This window comes from Mytilus trossulus, chromosome 14 (assembly GCF_036588685.1).
Source record: "Mytilus trossulus isolate FHL-02 chromosome 14, PNRI_Mtr1.1.1.hap1, whole genome shotgun sequence".
Taxonomy (NCBI): domain Eukaryota; kingdom Metazoa; phylum Mollusca; class Bivalvia; order Mytilida; family Mytilidae; genus Mytilus; species Mytilus trossulus.
Window position 1 is genome coordinate 52,190,298 of NC_086386.1, and position 11,796 is coordinate 52,202,093.

An 11,796-nucleotide genomic window follows, 5' to 3' on the forward strand; every position below is an offset into this window, starting at 1 on the left:
TCTAAAAATGAGGGTACTTTCTCTAAAAATGAGGGTACTTTCTCTAAAAATGAGGGTACTTTTTATATGGCCTTCCAAATACCGTTTCGATCCCTAACATCACTGAAGAGACATTTATTGTCGAAATTCGGATATGGTGTACTAAAGAAGTATTGACACCGAATGTTTGTGGCACAACATCCTGTCCACAAGTTAACATTTTTTTTTCTTTCTGTGACGTATTAAATTTATATGAGAATCCATTTTGTTACATCGTGTGATCAATTTTATTTGGCAATCGCCAATGGCAGTCAGCAGGGTTAAAGAACATCAGTTGTTCGACCTGTTGGTCAAATGCGTTTTGTTTAAATATACTTTTTCGCTCTTTTGGTCTTTTGGAAAATGTTGTTTGTGCTGTTTTTAGACCCTTCTACAACGAAATTTGTTTGACATGCACACGTATAAAAATTGCGGTTTTTATCCAACGCAGTCATAGGTTTGAACGTAGTTTTCAATTTAGACTCGTTTATATATATGTATATATATATATATAGTTCAACATGAAGAGATGTAGTAAATATATCCAATAGAAACACGAGGAAGTTAAAATAAAGTTTGAAGAAGTTTGAGTAGAACACACGTCCAAGGTTTCACATAACATGGTGTCCGATATTCACCCTTATTGGATCGACATCGTTGTCGCAGTATTGAAATGCTAAAAACAAAGCACTAATTTAAAACAATATTTTCTGCGGAACAAAAGTTATTGTGTTTGTTAATTACAAGTCTTGTACCCAAATACAATAATTATATTCAATAAAATCATGTGTGCTATAAAATTTAGTGAGGTTCTAGTCAATAGACTAGAAGATACAAAAAAAAACCTTGGATGCTTCAAGCGCTAGAGCCATGCTACTAATGGTTGACATGTCACCGGAGTTTTTTGACCGACAAGTAACTATTACTCTACGATAGACATATGCATATACTATTGTTGACATTTATCTTTTTTTGTACATGTACTCACAATGAACATGATAAAATATTGAATAATTTGAAAATTAAGGGGTTGTATGCTCTCCAAACTATGATTTAAACTGTTTGAAAGGACAAAGGGTTATTGCTGACATTAATTTTGTTATAAAGATGAAAGTTGAAATGCCAAATTGCATAGTCATAAACAGTGTTACCCGAAAAAGGTATCAGAACATATATATAAGTATAATACGTTGTCAGGACATTAAAGATTGCATATTTTGGCTTTAATATTGATTCACTGATAGGGTCTTTGCATCGGAACTAAACCCATTTATTTCTAAAAAACAGTTGTTGGCATGACACGGGTTATGTTCCTCTCATATATGGTATGATAGTATGATACTAAACCCCTAATAGGAGGGATTGTGCCTGATATTCATATAATGAAGACATAATCTTTCAATAAGTTTAATTGAGGTCTGGAGCTGGCATGTCAGTTAACTGCTAGTAGTCTGTTGTTATTTATGTATTATTGTCATTTTTTTTTTGTTACATCTTTTGACATCAGACTCGGACTTCTCTTGAACTGAATTTTAATGTGCGTATTGTTATTCTTTTACTTTTCTACATTGGCTAGAGGTATAGGGGGAGGGGTGAGATCTCATAAACATGTTTAACCCCGCCGCAATTTTGCGCCTGTCCCAAGTCAGGAGCCTCTGGCCTTTGTTAGTCTTGTATGATTTTAAATTTTAGTTTCTTGTGTATAATTCGGAGTTTAGTATGACGTCCATTATCACTGTACTATTATGCATATGTTTAGGGGCCAGCTGAAGGACAACTACGGGTGCGGGAATTCTCGCTACATTGAAGACCTATTGGTTGCCTTCGGCTGTTATCTGCTCTATGGTCGGGTGGTTGTCGCTTTGACATATTCACCATTTCCTTTCTCAATTTTATTGATTCACATATTTAAGTACTGTGTCAATATTTCGAATAATGTGTCATTCACATTAATAAATGGTGTCACTGTGTCACCAATGATTATTTTTTAAAACTTAGATAGAAGTAAAAAACAAAGTGTTGCTTACAACCATATGAATGTCATAGAAAGAGTTTATAAAATACAATGCTCTATTTATATTGAGTTTTTATAATAATAGGAGGATTTGTTTATTTCATTTTCAGTGAAAAATGATGAGGCAGCAGTTGCAGCTGTGTCGCTAACTTTGTTTCTATTATTGATGATAATAAGTAAGTTAATGTTCTTGTGTTATTATGTTTAATTCATTAGAAAGAGGACATTGTAGTAACGCCATCTATTTATTTTTTTCGATATATACGATTAATTATTAAATATTATTGAACAAAATTTAAATTTGAAGATAAAAATTATACCTGTTATATAAAGATAGCCTGCAAAGGCAGTCCTGTATTACTGTATGTTTGTTTAGTCTGTATGTTGTTTTATACAAATAATAAGGTGTTTTTATCAAATTAGGTATTTGATTTCATCGGCGCTTTGTATATATTGCTCTGTAGTATAGGTTTTGCTAATTGTAAAGAGGGACAAAGATATAAGCCAAACTAATAAATCGAAAATAAACTGACAACGCCATGGCCAAAAATGAAAAAGACAAAGAGACAAACAATATTACACACGACACAACATTGAAAATAAAAATTAGTAACACGAACCCCACCAAACACTAGGATTGTAAAAGTATGTACAACAACCCTCATTTGCTAATATTTACGTCATGTTGGTTTACAGTGAAGTCTACAGTCTTACTTGCAATCATACATCATCTACTCATGGTTAATTTCTATTCATTTCAAATGTCCTTTTTTCATCGTACTTTATTTGGATTTTTTTAACTTTTTCTATTCGAGCGGTCCTGATGTGTCTTTGAGACAAAACGCTTATACAAAAGTTCAATTCTGTTATCTTGTTTGAGTTTATTTCGCAATATCAATATTTTACACGTTTCAAGTAAACTTACAATCGAAATGATTTACAGTATCATTCGCGTGATGTCTGTATACAAGCGAATTCTATAATTCTGATATCGTTATTTTACTGATAATGACAAATTTTCGATCGAGAGGGATTTAGTAGAATAGTAGAAACACAAACATAAATATGTGAAACTTCGATCTATCAGTATTTGAACAATTCAAGTACATCAGGAAATAGGAGCAATATATTGCCGCGAATTATGATATTCTAGGTTAAATGCAAAGCAAAAGTATCCACGAAGTATTTCAATTTACATACGGTCAGAAGTTTAAGATTTGCCTACAATGTTACTTTTTTAGAAACTTTTTTTTCTTTCTTGAAATAGAAGTGTATAACACAAATGTTTTTATTTTAGTAGTAATTGACAAAAATAATGGTTAATCATTAAATAAAATGTGTTTCGATATTTCCTCACACGAGATTATTAACTTTATGTATTTAAAGCGCAATATATCGTAGTAGACATAAGTTACAGTCACTATTGTAGCATGTGTTTCTCTAACAAATTTTATTCCTCATTTTAAAAGATTACCAGAAGAATTGCCTTTATACATCTCATGTGTCGTCATCAAGTATAGTCTGCTTTTCTAAAGGACGTCACAATAGGAAATTCAACCGAACTCAGGGAAATTTATTGTCAAAAATTAATTTCGACCTATCATTTGCTGAGAACTAGTAACGAGAAATGGTTTTTTTTTCAGACATGTGAAAATAGAACACAAATTCAAAAAAGTGTACAACTGATTGTTCTTGGACTATATTTGACTACATATAAAGTGAATTGTAATTGGCCTCATTTTTTATTATTATTTCCAGCTGTTACAGTTGTACTTTGGCATCGATATCGAACATATGGGAATTTTCCAATTAGACTAAAACAACACTCTACAGGTAAAAACAGAAATATAGTTCAATACCCACTTGCATAATACAAATATAAGTTCCTTTTGCAGACATTTGACACAAATTTTACAGCTGGTCATCACGAATGATTTATTAACCGATTAGGAACACACATACTCATAGTAATAACGAAAAACAGCTCAGAACTTATACAGTTCCTTTTTATGATGTGTGTGTCCTTCTACTTATTCAATCTTAATAATAAAATTATTGTTCTATTTCCTGCTTGACTGTAGCTTAACATACCTATCAGTATGTTTGAAACGTCAATGACATGTAGATGTCATAACACTAAATTTAAATTATAGTCTTTGCTATACATCTGCTGTATATGTCTGAGGCAAAGATGACCTTATACATTGGTATATGTTTGTTTTTTTTGTAATTTTGGCAATTCAGTGCTTTTCAACTTGATATCAAAACCTAACATTCCCCTTGTTTATATTTGATGCTTGGTATAAGGTAAACAAAGCCCCTTTTTACTTTTATACCGTACATATATAATACTCGTGATTTTTATGTTATATTAATTTTTTTCTAAATAGTTATCAAAGGTACCAGACTTATAATTTAATACGCCTGACGCGCGATTCGTCTACATAAGACTCATCAGTGATGCTCATGTCAAAATAGTTATCACGCCAAACAATTACAAATGAAGAGCATTTAAGAATGTTAGGAACTTGAGGAAGGACACATTACCTCAATTATTTAAACTCAAAATTGTTCCAAATTATTGAATGTCGAAAAACCTTTTGGGATACTTGATATTTAAGCTAGTTATTTCCAATCAGAATAAAGTCTGATACATGTACATGTACGTATTCAAACTTCATGACATCAGCCATCGCGTGACAAGGAAACTCGTGACATTTTATCTTATGCCAGATATATCTTTCATGCACTGTTCTTTTCATGGTCATCAATAATTTATAAAAGTTTCTGCTGCACCCGTAGATAAAATACATTAAATTAAATTGAGGGTTTACAATCTCAGATATTAAATTGTACTACGGGCCATTATTGTTTAATATATAATTGCATATTATAGATTTGCTGATGCATGTTGCTGATAACAAATATCAAAAGTAATTTTTGAATGATTTGGTTTGGTGTGGTTGCTTTTTTGTTTTTACAATTACCCTCTCCTTAATTAAAGAAATGAATGCTACACCACACAATATGACTAATCGACCTCAGAAGAGAGAAATTGCCTGAATCGCTTAGCCCAAAAATGTTACACCCAAAAATAAAAGATGCATACATGCCAAAGTTCCGGTTTAAGAATCAATGCAGTTAAAAAAGCCTCACATTTGCATGCTTCTCCTGAATATGTATAAAATGCAAGTGCACTCAACGTAACTGTTATGTTTTCAAATGCAGTACAAAAACCACCGAAAAACATTGAGGACAGAGTTAGCAATACATATTCCACAATTACAGTAGACGACAAACATGGTGCTGGAATTAAAAGCAACGTTATCGATGAAGCAACCCCGATACGGAATAACAAAAATGGCAAACACAAAAGTGATTTAGAGGAGGTTTCAACTTATGTTGAAGGTATGTATAACGGTATTGAATGTCATAACACTATTTAGTGATTAATAAGTAAATCGCACACTGGATATCAATACTTTCCTGAAACATGAGTCCTGCACAAAGAACACACTATAATGATGTAAAGACTCCAATGATAGCAATATCATAATTCATACATTTTCATCTTTGGATATCGTACCTTTACCATTTCTTTCAAACGTTCAGCTATTCATGTTTATGTTCATGTGGTTACTGAGAATTTAGGTTTGAGATTACGTTTGGTTTACATGAATCCAAACACTTTGATTGAAACTCCAACATTTTTGTATTTTATTTTATTGAGCTTGTTTTGATATCTTTACGACATCTTCAACTAATATGCATGTATTATAAATACAATACTATTTAATTTTATTAATTGGTATCATTGTAACCGTCGCATGGCTCTCTGAATGCAATTTGTCCATATTCTTTTTATTTTTTCATATCCTCCGGCTGTCTGAAATGAAGTGTTATAAATAAAAGCAGCAGTAGTATACCGCTGTTCGAAACTTGTAAATCGACAGAGAAAAATAAATCCAAGTTACAAACTCAAGTAAAAAAAATGCATGGGAAACATTGAATTGAAATATGACTGTATCGAATGTTAAATTCCCTTATTAATTGACCTTTTAACTGTTGTTTTATAACCTTTAAGTTAGCTATTCGTCCAACCAATGACATATGTGTTTGTCAAGTACAATTCCGTTAAATTTGGCAGTTCATCGCAATTGAACCTAATGTTATACTATTCTACAAAGTATCATGCATTATTTTGTTGTATATATACATCACTGTACATGTGGCACAATACAAACACATTCATTTATCCATTAATTCATTCATTCATTCGTTCGTTCGTTCGTTTGTTCGTGCCTTCGTTCGTTCATTCGTTCGTTCATTTGTTCGTTCGTTCGTTCGTTCATTCATTCATTCATGCATTCATTCGTTCATGCATTTATTTATTTGTGCATTCATTCATTCATTCATTTATTTGTGCATTCATTTATTCATTCATTCATTCATTCATTCATTCATTCATTCATTCATTCATTCATTCATTCATTCATTCATTCATTCATTCATTCATTCATTCATTTATTTGTGCATTCATTTATTCATTCATTCATTCATTCATTCATTCATTCATTCATTCATTCATTCATACATTCATTCAATCATTCATGCATGCATTCCTTCAGTCCTTCATTCAATCATTCATTCATTCATTAATTAATTCATTCATTCATTCATTCATGCATGTATTCATTCATGTATGCATTCATGCATTCATTCATTCAATCATTCATGAATTCATTTATTTATTTATGCATTCATTCATTCATTTATTAATTCATGCATTCATTCATTTATTCATTCATGCATTCATTCGTTCATTTACTTCACTTAATTTTTCCGTTAATTGTTAGACATTAAAATATACTATTAAATCTTACTTTGAGTTCTTGTGAATAGACGAAACAATAGCCTTCTAAAGACCTAAATCGCTAATTGATGAATAATGTCCTGATTTGCTGATATTTGTTTTTCATATTCAAATAACGAAGGGACAGCGAACTCTGTTTTACTTTCATTAGCTATGTTTTATTCAGAGGTCACATTGAAATGACCACATCATTGTCATGCAAGCCCAAGAAAAACAATTTACTCTTGAAAACAACCTCGGTTAGACTGAAATGTTAGTCAAAATGAACTAATTTGCAAATTTAAGATTTGATAAATCTGACTGCAGATTATTATCATTACATAAAGTGAGGTAAAAATAAAATAAATATTGACATTACCATATCGCTTAATATGTGTTTGCATATTGACGATTTTTCAGCAGTCGTACACCAATTTACAATTTTGGAATTTTAAAGTACTTAATATATTTAATTAACCTTAAAACTCAACCGATTGAAAAATCATTACTAAGTCAGAACATAAAAAAGTGAGAAAAAGATAAAACGCTTAGGCAATTCCAAGATCCACCAAATGAAAAAAACCTACTGCTTAAGGAGGCTCCGGGATATAAGCTTTTTCAGAAAAAAAATTAAACATTATTTTTTCGTTACATATTTTATTAATAACCTTGAATAGTTGTTACTTTATCATATGGTAAAAAAAATTCATTCCAACAAATCAATTCGTGTTTGCCCTAGGTGACTTTTTAAATGTAAATATCATTGAAAAAGCTCCAAATTATCTCTCTTTGGTGCAAAAAATCCATGTTTTGGCATTAAAATTGAAATATCTTTTTTACTCATTGGTGACCTATACTTGTTATTGTTGTTTTCGAATAAGCTGTAAATAAACTAAATAATTGTAAAATTTAAACCATTTCTGTTATTAAGCTTTTTTATTTTGATATTACCGCTTTTCTCCTATTAGTTCAACAACAAAAAACCGGACATAAACAAAAATGCATGTTTCTTTCGAAAGCAGATTGTGAGCGTAAATGAACGTGACCACATGTTTTTATTTCTTTTTTCTATTGAAGTATAAGATGAAGTTGATTTATTGAAAAAATATAGCAAAATCTTTAAAAAATGTATTTAGACCCGCGAGCCCCCTTAAACAGGGTTAATATAAATTTATTCTAATATGCATGCCTCGAAATTCTTCCAGTGAGTCATCAATTAAACTAAATGTAACCATGACTTTTTTTTAAAACCGACAATTGCAAAATAACTAAGTTATAATCCTGATACCTTTGATAACTATTTATAGCTTCTCCTCTAGCCAAGGGGCATTCAGAAGTAAACATAGAATGTTCTGCATGTTGTGGTCAACATCCACCTTTGATGACTGACACGATTTATGTGTGTCTCATCTCATTAAAAACGTGTATTAGCATCATTATATCTTTTGATAACTGGATATATTGTATTTTCCCCGCGTGTGTCCCATTTCCGATTGTGACATTTTGGCTGAGTGTCGATTTGCATGGCAAAAACATAATGACGAATTAATGCGTAATAAGTTAGCAGTCGTTTTAAAGTGTACCAATTTACAAAAAAAAACATCTCTGTATTTCATTTATTCATACAGAAAAATAGAACCCTTTCCATTATTCTATGAAAATATCGATGGTAAATGAGTGATAAATAGTATTCTTATTTGTTTTTAATGTTTAGGCAAGTGTTTTTATTTTCATACTTTCTCTACAGAATTTCAACAAGAAACACTCCAAGAATGGACCAACAAACTTCATAAATTTGTTATTACAAGAGCCACAAAGAAAATATATGATGCCACTTTGGAGGAAAATATAGTTGTCATAGCAGGACCAACTGGTATTGGAAAATCAGCTAATGCTTATCACGTTGCATTCCGATTGAAAAGTGAAGGTTGTTATACGATGATACCAGCAAGACAACCAGGTGACATTATAAAGTATCATATATCAGGATCAAAACAAGTGTTTATCATTGACAATTTTATCGGAGAGTATGGCGTTGATGAGACTAATATACTTTCATGGGAAAAAAATGGACCAATATTGAAGAATATTTTTCGAAAAAGCAATGAAACGAAACTCATCCTTACAAGCAGAACCTATATTTGGCAACCGGAACAACAAAAGTGCATCAGTATATTGTTACCTTACACATGCGATTTTTTGTCAGAAGAACTTTCGCTATTATTGGAAGAGAGACAGGCTATTTGCAGATCTTATATCAAACCAACCGAGGCAGCCAGATTACACGATGCAATCATTATGATGTACAATTTTTTTCCGTATTTGTGTTCCTTCTATCCAACTACGAACGATTTTAATGTAAACCATTTATTTACAGCTCCTTCCCAGATTATAGAAGACGAAGTAAATAATTTAAAGGGAAAGTCGGAAGCTATCTATTTTGCATTGGCTGTTCTTGCCATCAAGCAGAAGATTTCACGAAACTTCCTTTCCATAGACAATCATGATTCCAATGAATTGTTACAGGATATGTTTCATGAATCCGCTTTTTTGCAGTATCCTTCTAAAAAACGTCTGATGAGTTCTTTACGTAGTCTGTCGGGATCCTATGTAACAGAAGACAGTGATAAAGTTGTATTTGTTCATGAAACTATGAAAAATATCGTTCTGTTTTGTATTGCAAAAACATTTATGAAAACCGTAATTAAGTATTGTACAACTGAAGTATTTCTGGATCATATTCGTTTAGATTGTATAGACGCAGAACATGATGTCCTCGCTATAAAGGTTCCAACAGAACACCAAGAAACATATTTTAGACGTCTTGTATTGGAGTTAAATAACGGCTTAATTTCTACCGTTTTTACCAACCAGCAGAACAATTGGGAAATTTTCAGATGTATGTTTCTTAAATACATACAAGAACATTTAGAAGATTTTCACATTAATAATACACAAAAGGGGATGGCGATGCATGTTGTTTCAACGAATGGATATCGTGAATATGTTTCATTTTTCCTTCAAGACAAAAGTATGGCAAAAATAAAAGACTCTGCTGGTAATACTCCGCTTCACACAGCATGTAAAAATGGACATTTGGAGGTTGTAACAAATCTGATTGAAACTGATTCAGAGATTTACATTGCAAATACGGAGGGAATAAAACCCCTATTTTATGCATGTGAAAATAATCATTTAGAAATAGTAAAGTTGTTACTGACAACACGATTAAATGAAAAAGTAAAAATAAATGAAAAATATATGACAAGGGAAAATAGAGGTGTACTGCACGTGGTTGCTGAGCAAGGGTTTACAGATCTTGCTTTGTTTTTGCTGAAAATGAAAGCAGATGTTAATATTCGAGATGCTAGAGAACGTACACCACTGCACTTAGCTTGTAAGACGGAACATTCATCAATGATACCAGCTTTACTCGCGTATAAGGCAAATATTAATGCAATAGATGTTGGAGAGAGAACTCCCTTATATGTTGCATGCTGTGCAAATCAGAAAGAGATTGTAAAAATGTTGATCGATAATAAAGCTGATATCAATTTAAAAACTAAGACTGAAAAGCGACCTTTGCATGCTGCATGTGAATACGGAAGTATCGAGATTGTAAAACTACTTATAGAAAATGGTGCTAAATTCGGAAAAAAAGAAAGTAACAAATGCGTTGTACCCTTGCATTTAGCTTGTAAAAATTACAACGAAGATATTGTTAAACATTTAATTTCGTGTGGGTCATCAGTTAACCAAACAATTGGTGAAGGCATAACTCCCTTGCATGTAGCTTGCAAGTTCGGCAATGATAAAGTCGTACACGTATTGCTTGGTAATAAAGCTATTGTAAATGAAAAAGATAAACATGGATGGACACCACTTTTTTATTGTTGTAAAAAAGGCTTTAATACAATTGTTGAAATACTTCTGCAAGAAAACGCAAAACCGAATATGTGTGATGAAAAAAAAGTCACACCACTAATGATTGCTTGCAAATGGAGTAAAACAGATGTTGTCAAATCTTTGTTGCATGCGAAAGCAAATGTAAATCATTGTGATGCAAACCATTGCACATCCCTTCAGTTAGCTTGCAAATCTGACAATGTAGAGGTTGTTAATTTATTATTAGAATTTAAAGCTGATATAAATATGTCAGATAAAAAGTCCTTCACCCCTCTACATATAGCATGCATGAACAATTGTCCAAATGTGGTACTAAAATTGATAAATAATAAAGCGGATATTAATGCGCGGGATAAAGACGGACATACACCAATAGTCAAAGCTGGAATGAACACATATCTTAACATTGTAGACATTTTACTTCGTTATGAAGCATCTGCCGATATATGTGATAGAGCAGGACCATCTCCTCTACCAATTGCTGATAATTAAGAGAACAACAGTAGTTTAACCTACTATGACAATGCATTTACGTTTACTTTTCTACATTGGTTATAGGGGGAGGGTTGAGATCTAACAAACATGTTTAACCCCGCCGCTGTCCCAAGTCAGGATCCGCTGGCCTTTGTTAGTTTTGTATTATTTTGATTTTAGTTTCTTGTGTACAATTTGGAAACTAGTCTGGCGTTCATTATCACTGAACTAAAATATTTTTGTTTAGGGGCCAGCTGAAGGACGAATCCGGGTGCGGGAATTTCTCGCTACATTGAAGACCTGTTGGTGACCTTATCTTGTTGTTTTTTTTATTTGGTCGGGTTGTTGTCTCTTTGACACATTCCCCATTTCCATTCTCAATTTTATATTAAACAGTGTAACTTCTTCTGAATATGTTACACCATTTTGAATTTTAGAATCTAATATAGTACGTTAACAGTTATGACTATGTCCGAATTTAGAACAGGGTTTCAGCAAATATTTAAAATTTGATGTTTTATCAAGATTGACT

The 11,796-nt window shown here is 31.9% G+C and overlaps 1 protein-coding gene across 1 annotated transcript; it reads left to right on the forward strand.

Annotated features, from left to right (window-relative positions):
* Positions 1 to 5,244: 5,244 nt before the first annotated feature.
* Positions 5,245 to 11,282, forward strand: LOC134697865 (ankyrin-1-like). Its single transcript, XM_063560153.1, has 2 exons — positions 5,245 to 5,440; positions 8,632 to 11,282. Exons 1-2 carry the CDS (start codon positions 5,245 to 5,247, stop codon positions 11,280 to 11,282), a joined length of 2,847 nt encoding a protein of 948 aa, XP_063416223.1.
* The last annotated feature ends 514 nt before the right edge of the window (positions 11,283 to 11,796 follow it).